This window comes from Bicyclus anynana, chromosome 15 (assembly GCF_947172395.1).
Source record: "Bicyclus anynana chromosome 15, ilBicAnyn1.1, whole genome shotgun sequence".
Taxonomy (NCBI): domain Eukaryota; kingdom Metazoa; phylum Arthropoda; class Insecta; order Lepidoptera; family Nymphalidae; genus Bicyclus; species Bicyclus anynana.
The window spans coordinates 5,419,944-5,439,498 of NC_069097.1; the positions used below are offsets into that span (position 1 = coordinate 5,419,944).

The 19,555-nt window shown below is 37.3% G+C and overlaps 1 protein-coding gene across 3 annotated transcripts in view; it reads left to right on the forward strand.

The window, feature by feature from the left end:
* Positions 1–9,135: 9,135 nt before the first annotated feature.
* Positions 9,136–19,555, forward strand: part of LOC112044712 (protein-L-histidine N-pros-methyltransferase) — an 85,072-nt gene continuing 74,652 nt past the window's right edge. Inside the window, exons 1-2 of one of the 3 annotated variants that reach the window (XM_024080645.2) lie at positions 10,529–10,783; positions 10,871–11,077. In XM_024080645.2, coding sequence (XP_023936413.1) covers positions 10,760–10,783; positions 10,871–11,077 — 231 coding nt within the window. In that variant the 5' untranslated portion in view covers positions 10,529–10,759. Of the gene's footprint in view, positions 9,439–10,528; positions 11,078–19,555 lie in introns of those variants that run through there. The other 2 variants (XM_024080649.2, XM_024080644.2) reach the window with 2 other exon arrangements.

Consider the following 19,555-nt stretch of genomic DNA (forward strand, 5'->3'; position numbering starts at 1 on the left):
CATTTCGTTTTAGGAGTGACTATTCAATAGCTCTAAGACCACATATTCATTATCCATGTCCAAGTTCAAAGGTGGTCCACCTGGTGTTAAATGAAATATATAAGAGCAACACTCTGAAGTACACATATAAGTGACACATCCTACAATTCACTAGCCTGTGCCCGTCTCCCTGAGGTGGGTGGTGAGGCAACACTACCCTTTAAACGGGAACAGTATGAACATAGTGTTAGTATTTCCCCAGAAAAAAAATCAAAGAACTGTTGTACTACTAATATGCAAAATGTATCCCATTAGTACATTATAGAGTATATCATATCATTGCTTGTTTTACTGCAGTGACTACAAATTTTCAAATCTTGCTTTATGCCACTTTGACATTAAAGATGCGACATCTTGAAGACTCTGCAGGCGACAAGATTTGCATTTTAAGCACCGACCAGTAATTATTAGTGCCTTTAATTATTTGCGCGGTCAAGGTGGTGACGAGTGGGGAATGTACCATAATTTGTTTTTGTAATCTAAATGAGTGAGTGAAATTATGCAGCGTGTTGAACATTACAGTCTTGGGTTAATAAAAATTAAAGAATTTTAGTTAATTATCTTTGAAAATGCTTATCAGTTTTTTGAATGTTTCAATATAAGGCACATATTTTCTATTAAATGGATTTGAAACCTAAACATAGGTACCACATGGCTCCCATTTAGGTCGATGGTTGATGAGCTCTGAATGAGGGTAGGTACAAGTAAATAAAAATGCCCAATTCCTTAAATATAATTAGATGATTTCATAAGACAAAAAAGTCAGTTATAGACACTGCTAATAGAAGTGAAAACTTAGGGACACTTTTTCAACAATGAACAGTAGGTACATATTACACTTTTCACTAAATCCATTCAATTTTACGTAAAAGATATATACAATACTGTACGTCAGCTGTATATCTACACATTTATGTTACTTTAAGCAAATTAAACATGTCGGTGATGCGAACGCACGAGATTTCCCCAAACCAAAACTTTTTGGAATATGCTATGAGCCTTAATCAAGTGTCTAAGGCGCATAGCATACTACATGGGACGGTTCGTGTCGCCACGAGCCGAGATAGTACGGAGTGTTCTATGAGTTAGGTGGAGAGTAGTAGGAAATCAAGTGCTGGCGACATAGGCTACTATCTCATTTTTGTCGTGGCGTTCGATCCGTCCACACCTTTTGTTGGATAATCCTTCATGGATTATTTTCGGATAGGCGGGAAGAATGACTTGAGTGGAGAAGGAGAGTGTTAACTAATTTTAAAAGACGTCTTTAACCCTACATACAACGGCCACAAGCCCGGGACTTCACTCTGCCACTCGAGGGTTTATTGGTAACATTATTAGTGGGAATTATTAGACGTGCGATTTTCATTCGATAATCGTGATTTGCTCTTTAAATCCGCTTCTGATGTCAACCCGTTTTTCCGACACGTGCTTCATTCATGAGCAAGTCACTGACGCGAAACCATAGAACATAGAAGTTTTCACCTCAAAAATTTCATATTCACCTCAACTTATAGTATGTACTCGTAGTCGTGATGTGGGTACGAGAGGTTGCATCAAAATTCAATAAAGTCTTAAAGTATTATAGGAAATGTACATTTCCTGAGGAAAAACAAGAACTTACCCATTACGACGTGAAAGTGTATTCTCAAAATCGTAAATATTAATAACGCAGCGCAAAAGAACACTTCGCAAAAACATCATTCAAACATTGCTTGTACAACATTCAACACTTCGGCGCGCAAGCGTCAATTTAATTTTTAATTATGGAACTGCCTAACGAACACCTCTGGCTCTTAGGATGAGTATGACTTATACGAGAAACTTACATTTTAATTTCAACTTTCAGGTTAAGATAATAAGGTAGAATTTTACCTGGATGATGTAATCCTGCAGAATCTTGAAGAGAGCTCGAATTAGCATCTTGAACTACCAAGCCTGTCGGCGGTCATCGAGCTTCAACTTTAGTAATGAGGTATGACTCCAATCCATTGCATTTAACGCGCTCTTATTTATATTTAGTTGAGAATTCTCACGACTTCGCATTCTTTCTGAAGGAATGATAAAAGCTATAAATTTCATTAAGCAGCAACACTTTTTTGGTTGTCTACTTGAGAATTTCATGTCATTAACCATAAAATTGATTGCTAAGAATATTTTAAAAATATTTAGTTTAGTTCGATAAAGCATTTATCGAATTACGCGAGATTGGGCATTAAAAATAAATTAGATTTGATAATTTAGTAAGTATTGTACTAAACTTAATAAGTTGAGAATCGTTAGTCGTCTTTGGTTAATTCCCAGCTCCCAGCAATTCCTTCCACCTCGTTTTAACAGGTGGTTAACCTGTGTTTAAATTCGGTTTTTCGGCCCAGAGTTGGGAAATTGGTGATGTTACAACCCCGCGCCTCAGACAGCATGTTAAGCCGTCTCGGTCATTATGAATAACATCATGAATAACATCGTCAAAAATACCTTCCACTAGATTTTTTTATTCCTTAATATAAATTGCTCATTGTATACACTAAACTCTGAACCTCCTCCGTTTAAAGGCACAAGTACTAACTCACCTACAGCTTCAAAGAGGTACCTAATAAATGTTTCCAAAAATTTCATTTTATAACACTACTTCCCTCAATACAAATCACCACACAATTCATACATAGCATGATTACAAACACGAACCTCATCGAACGCAAGCTCTGTACGTAAATGAAAACTCGCCTCATCACGTTCAAAATTGAAATCCTTCGTTCCCTCAGCAACGTCGGCCGCAACGTCTTTGTCTTATTGTATCGCCCGAGCACGATTATCCGAATTATGTTTAATTCAAATCCATCTCAATAGTAATGGTCACCGTTTATGTTGCCCTAGTAAGTAATAAGAAAGACAGATTTGATTTGAAGTAGACATTCCCATAGTTACAAGTTGAAATCTATTTCAGAACTAGCTTAAGCGTTAGATTAAGTAGTTGATATTCTGTGCTTTAGATAAAGTAAATGAATTGTTAGGTAGATATGTTAAGGAGGAATTATATTTGTCTGACGTGCCGTGTCGTGACGCATCAGAACAGAATCGGTATCATACATTTTGTATGCGAAACATCAGAAGCCATCATGACATGTCACAACACATAAGAGTAAACGTTGCCATTCAAAATGTATGACAAATAAAATTCCGTCTTTAGTTTAGCTTTTGATGATGTCTAATTGGCCATGCCTTGTAGCTACTTTGTACGGATTATTGTCGCACCTGATAATTTATAGGGAACCTTTCTTCTAACCATAAGTTCGATTTAAACTAAGTACATACTAGTCGTCCATCTAAATAATTGTGGATGTAATAAGAATAAACAGTTTATCCTTTACCCCGTGTGAATAAAATAAATTTGTTCGTACGGTTTCTGCATGTATTGTCACTTTTATCCCAGTGACCATTTGTCGGATAAGTTGAATTTTGATTTGGGTATAGCTAGTCGCAAAATTACAGCTGAATTATCGATATAGACTCATGCTTAAGGTTGACGGGCACCATATGAAGTACCGAATTAGTAATATAAATCTGTACTAACGTTATAAAGCTGAAGAGTTTGTTTGTTTGTTTGTTTGAATACTTTCCTTCGTTCTCAGGAACTACCAGTAAGTTTTTTTTTTTTTTAATTCTTTCAGTGTTAGTTAGCCCATTTATCGAGAAAGGCTATTATACCCGTATTCCAACGGGAACAGGAACCACGCGGGTGAAACCGCGTGCGGTCAGCTAGTTAGATAATAAATTGATGACAGAAATAATAATGCCATACTCTCTTCCTCACACTCAAAGTTAATATACATAAGATGAGAATCTCTCTCAAAGAGATCCTTATGCCGCTACTCTTAAGATCTCCTACAGCCAGTCATACCTATACGTTAGTCTAATATAGTGCTAACGATGGTTATTTAGGCTGATGATGTGAACTCCGATAAAGAGCATAGCTTTAACAAATTTATGGCTGTTGCACGAAGCCCTCTATTCCCAAAATTAGCCTCTCCTCCACGCAACATTGTATATTTAACGCCGCGCGTGATAATTACAGATAATGGCACTGTTAAGTGCTCGGAGTGATACGTTTACTGCAAACGATACGCACGAAAATATATTTTAACGATAACAAGTCGAGTTATGGTTATAGAGACCGCTCGGATATAAATTAACGCGAAGAAAGGCACCATTAACGGCAATAAATGCGGTTACGCAATACTACAGATGCCTGGCTGAGGGATTTTTATTAGAAACGTGATGACTGTATTCGTGCCGAAATCAGAGGATCCAGAGCTTTGCGGCCGACGTCGTTACGTGCCCGCCGCGTCACCTCCCGGCCGGTGTGAAAAATTATTATTTTTTGATCACTCAATACCCCAATCTGTAACGTGTAATTGCCTGTTTAGCGGTTTGTACTCCGACCAAAAGATAATTTCTCGGCATCTTCCCACCCTTTGTGACGGTTAAACCGATTTCCTGCCGAGCTACGTGGAAATTCAACCGTCTTAATACCCGGCAGGCTATTAATGACGTTTCCACCGAACGAAGATCCACCACAACAAAACGAATGTGACTGAAGATGGTTAGCCGCAAATCATAGAAAGATTTGCTGCATTGATAAAAATAAACGACGGCCGAGATTACGAAATCAATATGAAATTGCATTTCCTAATGTCAATTGTTAGTTACGGAGTGCAATAAAGTTCCAATAATCATGATATGAAATAATTCCTGGGCGATGTGGCCGGCCTGCGTGCGGCTCTTTCTTTTTCACACAGTAGGGCTGCCCCGCCAAAGTTTTTGAGATCTTTCTCTCATTTCATTCACTATCAGGCAATTTACCACTTAAGAGCCAGGCCTTCCTCCTTAAATGAGCGTAGACTTAAGGTGATAATAGGCTTAGGGCTTAGGGCTTTGACTCGGCAACGATCACTGTTAGATATTAATGATAAAGACCAGGGGATGTAGCCATATGGCACGTCGATTCTCTTTCTGGAATCGAAAACTAAAAAATATATTACTGTATGTATATGATATATGATCCGATCGATAACTTGATTACGTGACCTGTCGATAACAAATATCATTGAGATACAATTTTTCGATCAAAACGTTTGTAATTGTAGAAAAATAATCGACGTGCCACAAGGTGACAGGCCCTGGATCGATAGCTTGAACTTTTTCTCAACAAATGTGTGTAATAACACGATTGTTAATGCTGAGATTTTTTACTGAGAATGGGGGAAGAAAGCTTATTATTTCATAACCCCACGCAGGATTCGGAAATTCCTTCAATCAGTGCTGGTTATCGAGCGTCTAAAGATCGAGAAATAACGAGTAGAGACTTTAACTAAAACATAACCTTTCTCTGGCAATCGCTTAAGAATCCTATATCAAATTGCTTTCAATGCAAAGGAACTAAACTGGCAGCCCTACAGCTGAGGTAGGTATCCCCTTCTCTGTCCGCGCCCGAGGATCGCACGGGGTATGATGAACTCAGTAATGATCCAATCAGAAGTGAAGTGCATCAAGTCGCTGTGAGAATGCGGTTAAGGGTGCAAAAACTACGAGCACGGATTTAAATTAAATCGAACGCTTGCTTTTGTTTCGAAACACCTTCGAATTAACCTCGATAATAGGAGCAATTTCGAATTTACCTCAATAATAGGAGTAATTAGTTCAAGGAGCGTGTTATACCTAATTCACCAACCAGATAAACTTATATTAGGTATGTTTAATGCAATGGGAGGTTCTTACTGAAGTTATCACTGGGGGATCCTGAATTTGATTAAATTCACTTCAAGTTAATGTAGGTATAATTGATAAATTGGCTCAGAACCGATTGTGATTGACTGACAGGTCTTGTGATAACCTAATATTAAGTGGAAAACCAATGCCTTGCTTTATGATAGCAACAGTAAGGTATGCAAACAAGAAAATCAGCTGAGAGATAAAGCCTCTAGATATTAAAAAAATACAATTCAAATAGGCACACAGCCATCCAAATCTTTTACACACTTATCACAGAAAGCTCTACTATTTTTAAAATCCCCCAAATTCTATGCAACCAAATGTGTCTCAAATTAATTTTTAAAATAAGTATGTCTCTGTACTAAAACAATAAAACAGAAGTGCCTTTATTTCAGATCAAAAAGTGTATAAAGGCAACAATGTTCCAAAATAATATAAATCAGTTGGTGAAACGGCTCAAAAAGTATTGTCTCGTTTGCCGCCGAGCACTAAGTGTGCGCTTTTAAAACATTTTTTGGAATTAAAAAATAAGTAATGGTCTCAAAACACTGGCTGTTACGTTTCTCCGATGGCTTGTAATTATTTTAAATGTCCCGCGCAGGCGCGAGCGCAGTGCCGCGGGGGCTTGCGCGTGATTGAAACACCATATTGAACTTGCACAAAATTAGCTATTGTTTTGCGTTTTTATTTTAATTGCATTTAGATTGCTTTGTTATAAGCAACCTAGGAGTGTACGTGCAATAAGTAATCTACTTTTTATTGCTTTACGAGTAGCTATAATACCTGCTTACCAAAATATTATAGGTAATTATACATAACGCCTCATTCCCATATTGATAGGCAAGGACCACGTCCATCGACTTGGGGGCGTCCGGACTAATTCACTCAGGTGACTGTTACCCCCTCCCGAATGGCCCTCTAACCCGAGGTCCGAGTTGTTCCGTCCTCTATCTTTATTTCAGCCTCTCATCAGGCGATGCTTCTGCGCTCGCCCAAACCCCCCGGTGACGCCGTAGTGGTCCCACATGGAGCTATCGGCACTTACTCAACACGAAAAAAAAACGTCCATCCACTTGCGCTTGGTTACCGTCATACCTGGTGGAAAGCAAAAAGCGAGGTCTAGTTTAGAGCGCGCTTGACTACAATATGCCTATTCAAGTTGGTATTCAGTTATAACCTCCTTGCCTTGAAGGTGCACAAATCACAAGTATTAGGAAACACAGAAGCCGGAAGGCCATTCCATCTCTCATTCTCATTCACATCTTCGCTGTTCTTATTAGAAATGTCGTTTCATGCGAGTCGACTGGATACCATCAACAAAACGAAGCGTTCATGGCGTCTCACCATTCTGTGGTCGTAAGGGCATAGAGAACCTAGATTGGAAAGTTCCTGTGCACACTCTTTGAAGTAGGTATATCCGGTAAAAAACCGATAGACAGACCGCGTTACGTCGGTGTTGTAAACTTTGCAGTTTAGTTCCTGCCAGCGATTCATCGCCTATACGCGATCCTGCATATCTCCCTTGCTTCCATTCTCATAAATTGTTTCATACATTTTCGTCGGCTTAAGGTACTCTTGATCTGACCTGAAACGTTTTCGATGATTGATTTTACGAGTAGGTAGTTGATATATTATAGTATAAATAAACCTACCACTAAAGAAATTACCACAAAAACTACTATGTAAATTTTACAATTTTTAAAAGTATTTTTTATTTTTATTAAGTTTCTGAATTTATATAAATAAACCAATCTTATAAATGTTTAGTGAATTGGTTTTAGTATAAGAAACTGAACTAAAATCAATGTAGAACAATGTTCCGATCGTCGACCTGAGGTAACTGTGCAATTAAAGAGGTTTGATTTGAAGTCGACAACTTTTTGTACAATATGAACACAAAAACGTCGTTTAGGAGCTGAGTTCTTGTTAGATTAAACGATGAATTATAATTAAAAAGATTAAATAAAACTTTCCCATCAAGACTAGCAAATATAACAGTGGTTGTACAATTTAGGTGAAAAGAATCCTCCTTGTAATACACCTCGTTGCAATGAAAGTTTTCACAGCTTCCTAAAATATTAAATATTTTTATCTTTTTTAATATATTCGATATTTCTAGTTTAGAAAAATAATAAATAAATTTGTCTCATTAAATTAAGTTACTTTCGATGATCGAAAAGCTGCGGTAATTCGTTTTAATTAATTGTCATTAATCAATAAGGTCATTAAGTTATAGGTAAATATTCAAGATACGGATACTAACGATATAGTTCTTTTATCATTGAGATAACTATCAAGGGATTTGAAAAAATACACAAGCTATAACTCTTATCTCACTCTATGTACGAATGATTCTTTATCATTTCACACATTTTCCTTTAATGTACGCGGCAATACTTGTCAATGCTGCTGTGTATATTTAAATTCAACACGTGTGCAGAATAACCTTTAAGTGTGTTTGCTGTTTAGTAAATAAAGATTTTATTTGTAGTAGACTTAGTGATAGTGGACATTGTTGGTGAAAATGAAAAGCTTTCATAACTTAATAGTGCCCAAGATAAAAGAAGACGTAAGTATCGTTTCATCATCATCAATATATGTATTATAATTTACGATACGGAAAAAATATTTCATACTCAAAGACAGTTTCAGTTTTGCATGAACAGATTACAGAACATATAGCACAATCGAAAGTCAATTGCTTTGATAAGTTTAAATAGAAAATTCTGGACCCTAGTTATAGTTTTAGATTTATCTAATCATTTTATATTTTTTCTATTACACTTTAATTTATTTAACTAAGTATATATATATATATTTAAAAAATGTTTATAGATTACCTACAAAACACTGTTAAAAAATTGCAAAAAACATCACTCCCCTTGTTGCGGAAAATTTAGAGCTTAGACTCAGGAACAATAATATTAACAAAATATTGCGGCGATAATAATTAATAATTATCGCACTTACCGAATACCGATCGGCACTGTATGAGTCGCATTAGAGTTTTAATTGTTTGGAAATTTCTTCCACAACACTATTGAATAGCTTCGGCGATGCAGGATCCCCCTGTTTGTACCTACTTATTTTAATATAGTATTTCATATTTTGTAGTTAATTTTTTCACTATCTTTAAAGATCATCATATTATGTAGGTAAATAATTATGGTTGAACTTCTAAAAATGCGTAGAGCCAAGACTTTTTCAAGAAAAATCAACACGGTCTTGACAGTTTTTTCAATCAGTTAAAATAGAAACATCTCAATTCGCAAAGGCATTCGTTTTTGTAACTTGTAACGAAATCCCTAAGCTAAGAAGTGGTCAAGCACATCGCCGAGACAGTGAACGGTCGGTCACGGCCAAGGCCGAACAGAGATTCAGATTTATTGAACTTTTCGTACCAATAAAATAGTATTCTAAATTAAATCAAAGTCTTCTCTCATTACAATGAAGAAGTAATAGTTCCAATTTTGAATTTGTGAATGTGATTGTGTCCTTAGTTAATTAATAAACAGTCATAATCGATCAATAACTAAGCAGATAAGTGTGACGTGTAGTTTTTGAACGAAAATGATGAATACAGTCTTACGAGAGATAGTTGCACGGGCGTCGGTTGAATCAAAACAAAATAAGGTTCGTATTTTTATACCAATGCAAAGTGATTTTTTTATTAAAATACTCGTATGTAGGCAATGATATTAAATACTATTAGATGTGTTACTAGCGCATGAAAAATGAGGCGCTTAAAAGAGGAAATTTATACACAACTCAATGTTAGTTGTGGTCAACAACGAACGTTATTTAAACAAATAATACCTGAATATCATCTACAATGTGGAGTTGTGTGTTCAGGAATTGTAAAAACTATTTAAACTTAAATATTTAATGAACTTAAAGACAAAATTGTGCATGTTGAAGCCTATTATTCGGATCACTTTTTGCGGTGATTTTGTAGGCACGTAACCGATCTATAGTATAAAATTATCATTGTATGTAATGTAGCTATACTTCGGCACTTTGTGCTCATTGGATGCTGTTTATTTTGTATCGGAACGTGAAAAAGGAAGTTTCGTAGTTTCACCGTTAAATAAAGTATACCAAATTTTTTTTAGGTACTTTAACTGATAGTTTCTTAGATAGGCCGGCCAGATGAGGCGGCCACGACTATTGACCACAATATAAAAAAGATTTTCGCAATCGAAAACGTCTTCCTGACCATAAAGTAGTAAAATAGTTCCTGACGCAACCGAAACTACTTATTACTTGACGAGATTAATAATGCAGGTAAGAAGATGCAAGAAAAGAGTGGTCTTGAAAATTTCTGAACCACTACTTTTTAGAAGGTAATAAATACATAGTTAGTCAGATAAATTCCAAAAAATATATATACAAATAACTAGTAGTACCTAACTAATTTCTAACCTGATTTTGATTTATTGAGTGCTTACCAATTACGCTAAAAAACGGGCGGCGACTTTATGTACATAGCATGGGGTCTAGGGCTGCTAAGGCTACAAATCAGGCACTACCTAAACCCTATAATAATACTTAATAAACTTAATACACGCCTCAGACTAATATGAAATTAGTCTGAGTTACATGCGGACTTTTTTGCACACTACATAATAATATTTATTATTTAAATAATCAGTTTCATCTCGCAGTTTTCGTAAATCGGAACGCGCTTTCTTTCAAAACACACATGACGTTGACACATGACAATTTTGAAATCGACATTGACAGGTCACTATAATAACAAAGTTGGTTTTCGGTTTTTACAAAGTAATGTTTTATTAATTGCATTGTTTTAAGTTAGATTTAAGAGATTTACAAGCTGTTTGTGGTAATTTATTGGTGATATTGTAAATAACCTAAAATCTTTACAACAAATCTCACTGAGGTTAAAGTTCAAAGGTACAGATCATCTGTGATAAGTTCTAACTAAAATCTGTAGATGTCCATAATTCTCCAAGTTGCTGTAAGTTTACATTTAATATGTGCCGTGTTGTTAGACAATAATTGGCACACGTGTACAAAACCTGATATTTACTCTCATTACACCAAGGACTATGACAATATCTGTCGGAGACATGGGTATACTGAACTGAACGAGTCGATTCTGGACATTCCTGTGTCTATTCCATATGAGGATGAAGATATGGCAAGTAACTCGGGATTGAATGGATTGTATCGGCCCCGGAGTGCACTGGCTCGAGCTTTGTATGAGAAACAACGGAATGACAGGCACCTGCAGGAGTTTGATCAGAATGAGGTTAGTGTTGTGTAAGATTTAAGCTTGAATGAAATATAGAATAAACAAAACATAGTTACATAACCACATATTTCAGTTTAGTAAGTCCCGCCAACCTGCATTGAAGCAGCATAGTGGGTAAAAGCTCCGCAGGGCTCCTCCATCCAAGAGGGAAGCCTGGCCTTGTGGCCTATTTTAAAGGCCAACAAAATAGGCTGATAATGATGACTATAATCTGTCCTTTTGCAAAGAGAAGGTATTTTCTGTTCATGATTGTTTAACGATTTAAGATTTGAACAAGAATTGACAACTTTAGAGTTTAGACTTTAAGAGTCTTTGAGATGTGGCAGATAATAGAGGTGTAAATATTTTTATTATTATAAAATCATCTCCTCAGTTGCTGTATTTGGCTTCAACCCTTTGTCCAGAAGCGTAGCTACCGCCATATCAGCCATATCATTGATACGGGGCCCCTGGACTACAGGGCCCCTTATGTGTGAAACAAAAAAATTGTACAAGTCGGATGTTTCTTCTGTAAGAAATCCCTTCAGTTAGACTGAAGCAATCTAAACCTTATCCCTAACTCTTAACCACAAAGTAAAATTATTATCTAAAGAAGTTTTCGTCGCTCGTCTATTGACTTATTGGGATATTACTATTAAATTGCTTGATTCTGCACACAACATTGTTGTGTTTAGCTCTCTAGAGTGTTTTTTAATAAATATTTGCCATATATTTTTTTTAATATGACCAATATTACCATTCCCCTCTAGTCGGAAAATACTATATAAAGAGTCGGTATGACATTAGTCCAGAGGGTAGGGATTGAACCACCACCACTGATGAGTCTAGCCACTTTACCAATGAGCTATTGAGGCTTAATAGATCAACAATTAACTACTTAAATTATTTACTAGTGATATAGGCACATAAGGCTTAACATCTATACCCCAGGTTGACAGGAGTAGGGATATGCATTTAAGGATGTATTCTTTGCATGTACAATTAACTAATGCTCCGTTATAGGCTTGTTTTCCACATAACCTCAAGTAAATTTGCTGCAAAAAGTTCATTTGCTGTTTTACAATGATGTACCTACTTGTTTTCTATCAAAAAATTATTCGTGTTTGAACTGTTTTAAAATCTGCTATTTGTGTTATAGTTTAAGTGGCATGCCGGATTTCATAACTAGGGTAGGCACTATACTTTATAAATGTTCTAAATGGAAAATTCATTCTCCAATACTGTTTTGTAATGAGTCCTTAGAGTTGGTAGTGAATTTTTACAAAAAAATCTATTAGTAAAAGATCCAAATTAGAAACTACCTTCACCCTGTTTAATGGATGAAAAGTGTTTTATATCTTTAGTATGTTAAAAAATACATTGCGAGTAGGTTGCCTAGAAATCTCCTAGCCAATCCGGTTCCAGTTTTTTAATACCATCATCATCATTATCAGCATATTTTAATGGATTACTATAGAGCCCGCCCTCCCTCCATACAGTAGAGGGGATACAGACCTTAGACCCGCTGTTACAATCCAGGTTGCCGGGCTTAGGGTAATGTATGTATATATGTAAATAATAATGATTCCTGCTTCTATTCAATACTGAGAGTTGTTTTGCTGACCAACCTTTTTGTTCTGGAGAGAGAAAATATCTCTTCCAACTTCTCCTGCTATGTTTGACTTGTATTATGTACCTACTAAGAATTAGGAACCCTAATGACTTTAACTTTAAGTTTTCTACTTTAATTAGCACCATCATCTAACATTACTTACCTGACGTTTCAAAAGTGCTTTTAAAGTAAGCCTATTTGAAATAAATGAATTTTGACTAAATTAATTAGCAATAAAGTAACCTCCTGGTTGTTACCCGGTCAACAAGGGACTGCTGTGTATTTTGAATACTATTTTACGATTTCTAAACGAGATAGATTTCTAAATGGTTTTTATCTAGCACTAGGAGGGATACATTATCAAAGATGAGATGACAGCTGAGATGCTGATTTTGGATGATGTCGAGAAAATGGCATAAGTATCTTTGTTTTTTTATTCTTTACAAGTTAGCTCTTGCCCACATTTTCAGCGGTAAGTGATGATGCAATTTAAGATAGAAGCGGGCTAACTTGTTAGGAGTAGGATGAAGATCCACCCCTCTTTCGGTTTCTACACGACATCGTACCGGAACGCTAAATCACTTAGCGGTACGTTGCTTTGCCGGTAGGATAAGGTATATTTGCCGACACGGAGTTTCAAATTAATTTCATACGCGCAGTTTCCAATAGTTTATTTTACATTCTTTAGTCAATTCAATTTAAATAACATCATATCTGCGTTCTATAGAGTTTAAAACTGATGATAAATCCGAGGCCGGTAGCTAGACAGAGATTATTTTTAAAGTTACCAAAATAAATATATTAATAGATAATCTAATAAATAAACCCTGATAAGGCCTATCATTAACATCTGAATTCACCTAATAAGATACGATAGTGCCATCGTTACAATGCTTTACCCTTTCCAATATTGTACCTACTGCGTCAAATTTGATTCGCGACAACATCCCAACTATGTTGATTGGTAGAAACACTTTCCCTCGCTTTCATCTGTATATGTTATAGTAAGTATATACAATTGTACATGCAATCGAGCCTCACGTGTGCTTCAGTAACGAGGATATATTTGCGTATGAAAAACACGAAATACCTCTGAATTGTGGAGGGAATAAGACATTCAACCCTCTCACCCCCCCGCCTCTGCCACCCCGCGACCCTTTTAACTTTCATCTCTGTCGAGTGCTCGGTCCACATACTTTTGTTCTATTTGATCAATGTTATTAAAATGTCGCGGGCTTGCAGGATTACAAACATCTGACTATCGTATAAGACGCTCCAACAATTGGTTGGCTGATATGACTGTCTGCGACTAACTGTAGACCTAAACGATTTCAAGATCAATAAGTACTTGTAGTTTATTAACTCTTACGATCCTACAAACTCTGAGGCAGTGCAAAGTATTTTTCAATATCTCGAACCTTTCATGTAAGTATATAACCCGTGCGCATTAACTTGACACCTGGCTACCTACATCATCCATACAAAAACAGTACTTAAACATCATTCGAGCTAGGAGTCGAGGTAATCCACACGACTTGTATGTATGGCTGTGAGAGACTGTTGAGTCGAAATTAAAGTATAATTTGACACGTTGAAAGCGAAACAAAGATAGATAGACACCTGTAGATAAATCTGTTATAATACCTATACTTTTATCCCAATCCAATTTAATAGATGTGGTAGTTATAGCAGTTAAAACTCGATACAACCGAATCACCTCGATAAAGTGTAAAAGAAAGATTTTTAAAGCTAAGCATCGATATGTGTCGATCTATTATAAAATATCCCATAATCTATTGAATACTTTGTAGTTACAATTAGCAATCGCTACTGAGACCGAATCACCTCGTAAAGGAAGCCTATACATAGCAAGCAAACGATAGACACGTGTAGTGTAGGTCTGTTATGAATTATCCCATACACAATTGAATAGTTGTAGTTCCAGTGCAAGTGCTAACTCACTTGACACTGAGACCGAATCACCTCGTAAAGGCCTGCAAGCAATCACAACACAATCACCCCAGCCTTGCGTGACACCGAAAACGTCCTCGTAAGTATAAATTAATCCATTTAGAGCGCTCGCCCGGCACCGACCGACCGACGATTAACGGAAGCGTCTACTTAACTAATTTATCCCCGGGTGGTTTTAACAGAATGGATAGCAGTGATTACGGATGATGGCGAAGATCGTGTGACTGCTGCGCGTACGCAACTACTCGTTGGTACTCGCAAGTGCGATGGAAAATTTTGTACTGCACTTACAGTAGGTGCCATCTAAGACTATGTTTGTAAATAGTGAAATACTACTGGTGAAGTATACCTACCTAGATGTTATGATAGAGATTCTATTTTTAGAGCAAGGCCAGTATAGCCAGATCTTCTTCGTTTTATATGTATAAAAAGCTTTTTTATAAAAAGTTTGTTATCTCATGCTTCTACATTAGGTAAGTACAAGTGGTGTAGTGGTGGGCTTTTGGAACGTGGCAGGTCCGATTCAAAATCATATCAAATCAAATCATGGTAATAGATGACAAACAAATTTAGATACCTACTACTTTTCATACTAGACTGCGATTCCGCTATTTCTCACTCGTCGATGAAATCGATAAATAATCATCTATAAACTAGTCATATTCGAATTTTAACTTTATTTGTAATGGGTGCCAAAATTAAAATGTCACTAACAACAAAGTTTCCATGGAAACGGACTATACACACATACAAAAAAAATTAAAAAAAAAACATTTTTAATAATACTATGGTACCTATTGTGCTATACGTATAACTGTTCTTCTCTTTTAAAATATAGTGTAACATAATATTTGCCATAAAATATATACTCCTTGCTGAATGCTTCTGAATGTCCTAAGATTTTTACGAGTCTACATTACATGGCTTCCTTTATGACTCTTTAGTTTTCAAATGAATCATATTGAAATTGTTATAATTAGCAAGAGACAAGCTAATTTATATGTAGAAGAGCTTTTATAAGAAGACGCTCGCAACTTTGTCCACCGTTAGATCTCCTTAATCTGACCCCCTTGCAAAGTTCGTTTTTAGCGAACTTCTACTAACTATAAACTACCTCCCTGCCGAATTTTAACTCCTCGAACACAGTTATGTTCGAGATATCGTGATGACTGACCTTTTGCTTTTATATATTTAGATGTTAATTAAAATTACTTATCTTGTTATTAATATAAGATTGTCATATCAATTAAAAAAGTCACCCGGTGGCTATTGACAACCCTTCATGCATATCATAAAGTAGACGTAGTGGATATTGCCCAGTTAACATTGTGATTGTGATGAATAAATAGGCTTTACGGAATACGAAAAATACGAATGTTATTGATTAATTATATTGGCTAAAGACTAAGACTAAAGTTAGTCAATAGGCCAGCTGAGTGTAAAGTGTAATTTGAGGGTAATAACACAACTCTCGACAGCTACTAGCTACATTACATTGACGACACGAGACGCGATGTCCGCACACAGCTAAGACACCTGAGTCGCGCCGGGCGCATCGCTCACTGCAATCTGTACATTATTTCTCCATTGTTCGCGTAACGAGCCCCCTCCCCCGCCGCCACCCTCCCGCCCCCGCTCCCCTCACCCCCCGCCCCGGGTGGGGTCGCGCCTCTCTCGCGCCTTTCTTTTATCATTCCTCTCTTTATTTCCGAATGCAAATAATCCTCCACACGTGTGAGAACCGAAACCATTGTTCTCGCTTCCACCCCCACGGGGGACCTTGGTGACGCAATCTTTTTCTTCAGAATTTACATAAACGTACCTACACTATCCGAGAACTTATTGCGTTACGCGTGAAACATTAATTTCTTATGTATATAAAATAATATTTTCATCGTACGTGTCTTTTGTATAAATTTTCTCAGCACAAGATAAGTTAATGTTTATATACGTTTAGTAACTATCAAAATTCTACATCGAAACACGCTAGCACACTATCCATATATCAAGAGATTTTGCAATACAAATAAATAAATCATTGGATTAAGGATTATAAATAATTAACAAATTGCAGAAGTTGCTCAGGTACTTAAAAGACCGGAGCTTTGATTATAAAAGCCTTTGGGCAACTGCTGACATCATGGCATTAATGAAACACAAGCAAGGGTCTAACTAAGCGTGGAAATAGGCTCTGAAGAAAGTAGAAAAAATTGGCCATTTGCGACTCGGACTCGCGCACGAAAGGTTCCGTACTATTAACTATAAAACGACAGAAAAATCACGTTTATTGTATGGGAGCCCCCTTTAACAGATATACATCATCTGTAAATATTTCAACTGTCTTAACTATCATGGTTCATGAGATAGTCAGTCATCCTGGTGACGGACGGATGGATATCGGAGACCCATTTTACGTTTTGGGTACCTAAAAACCCTACGGACGTAATCATAAAAAACCTATATTTCATGTCGATGACTAAAATTCAAATGCATTAAGATTACACATTGAAAGCAAAATGGACGTTCCACAGTAGTCTCAAAATAATGGCAAAGAACTAAAACATTTGTTCTGAAGATCCCTTTTTCACGCCTTGTTAAATCACCGCCATCGGATTAGTGGAGGCGAGTAGTGTCGCTCATTGGGAGTGGAGGACAAACAGCTCGTTAAGCGTCACTCGGACGGAAGGGTGGAGTCTTCGCTTCCCAAGAAAAACGCTAAGTGGGAAATCAATACGTATTATAGGCGCGATGTCGGCGCCTACCCGTCACTATGATGGATGAACGCAACCAAACTTTCCGCACTGACTCTAATAATGACAATATACAAATTGACGTCCGCCCGAAGCTTCCGAAACGCGATAGCACACTGTCTCCACTCACATTATGTAATGGACCGGTAGCCTGTTACAGTTAGACATGCTTAATTTTCGAAAGGCTGAAATTTTATCTGTCTATTGGCTTCGAGACAACCATTAAAGTTCTGCTGAAAAAGTTCTTTAACGGTGTGTTGCGAAGGGTTCGTTACCGCGAAGCTAGATGACTGTGGCCATGATTTCTCATATAATACCGAGAAATGTATTTTAAAAATATGCATTATTCTTGGGCGGTTAATGGTTTACTAAACTCTAACATCTGCTACGTTCCAAAGCCACGTTCAAACACCAGTTGGTTGATTACCGTACTAACCTATAATAGGAGCATAGGCTGACAAACTTCCACCCTTCATCATCATTATCAATTCATTACCCATATTCAGCTTACTGCTGAGCTCGAGTTTTCTCTCAGGATATGAGGGGTTAGGTCAATAGTACATCAACTGGCCCAATGCGGATTGGTAAACTTCGCACACGCAGAGATTTAAGAAAATTTTCCTCTTATGCAGGTTTCCTCACGATGTTTTTCCTTCACCGTTTGAGACACGTGATATTTAATTTCTTAAAATGCACACAACTGAAAAAATTACAGTGCATGCCCCGGACTGTATTCGAACCCAGACCCTCCGGAATCGGAGGCAGAGGTCATATCCACTGGGCTATCACGGCACACCCTTCATAAACTGAGGCATATCTGGCTATCGCAGACTTAGTCCAAAACGCGATAGCACACTGTCGCCACTCACATTATGTAAACAAACATGAAAAAACAGATCGGCCGCAATCAATTTCAGTAATAGAAATCTCAATTACGTTGTTTTTTTGAGACGCTCGATCTATCATGCGTCGCCCTGGTTCGATCCAATCGTCGCCTCGCCTGCCCGTGTGATATATATTGAAGGAAATCGACAGACGGGAGTCAGTGGCACCTCAACATCACATCATCATATCAGCTGATTGATGTCCACTGCAGTACATAGGCATTTTGTAGGGACTTCGAGACATCACGATCCTGAGCCGCCTGCATTCAGCAAATCCCTGCGACTCGCTTGATGTCGTCAGTTCACCTGGGAGGTCGATCAACACTGCTCTTTGTAGTGCGGGGTCGTCCAGCACCTTGGGACCCCAACGTCCATCGGTCTTTGAACTATGTGCCCCGCCCATTGCCACTTCAGCTTCGCGATTCGTTGAGCTATGACTTTGGTTCTTCTGCGGATCTCCTCACTTCTGATTCGATCACGCAGAGATACTCTGAACATAGCTCGTTCCATCGTTTCCAACATGAAAAAAAACAGATCGGCCGCAATCAATTTCAGTAATAGAAATCTCAATTACGTTGTTTTTTTGAGACGCTCAATCTATCATGCGTCGCCCTGGTTCGATCCAATCGTCGCCTCGCCTGCCCGGGTGCGATATTGAAGTAGATCGACAGACGGGAGTCAGTGGCACCTCTACATATTGAAAGCTATTCGGAATTTGCAAATAAATACATGCACACGGCGCGACGTGCGGCCCGCCTCGCCCGGCGCATCACTACCTTTAAAATTGAAATCGCGTTTGGTGGCTGTTTCTCGAGACCTACCTATTGATACGATATTGTGGATTATGAACACGTATTACAATTCAATATGCACGACGTATCCAACTTCATTGATGCACACGTTTCACTCGCGTTTTTGTTAACTGACTCTTGATTATCTCAATGGTTTTAAAAAGTCGACATAATAAAGTATGTAAAACCTTTTTGTTTGATGAATTTAAACCCAGACCAGACTGCAGTGTGCCTGAGGACGTTTACCATATCTTAGTGGAATGTGTCCGAACTGAAGGAGAAGCTCTTTAAAGGAGAATAAAAAAAATAAATTAAAGCATGATTTCTTAGATTAAAATGGAAATTTATTTATCCATAGAACTGACGGACTAATAGTACTTGACATGCCTAATTACCTAATCACTACTACATATAACTACCAAACATCTGTTTTATTTTTTCTATACTTTGTCACACAATTTGACCTCTTCGTTTGATGTAAGTAAAAC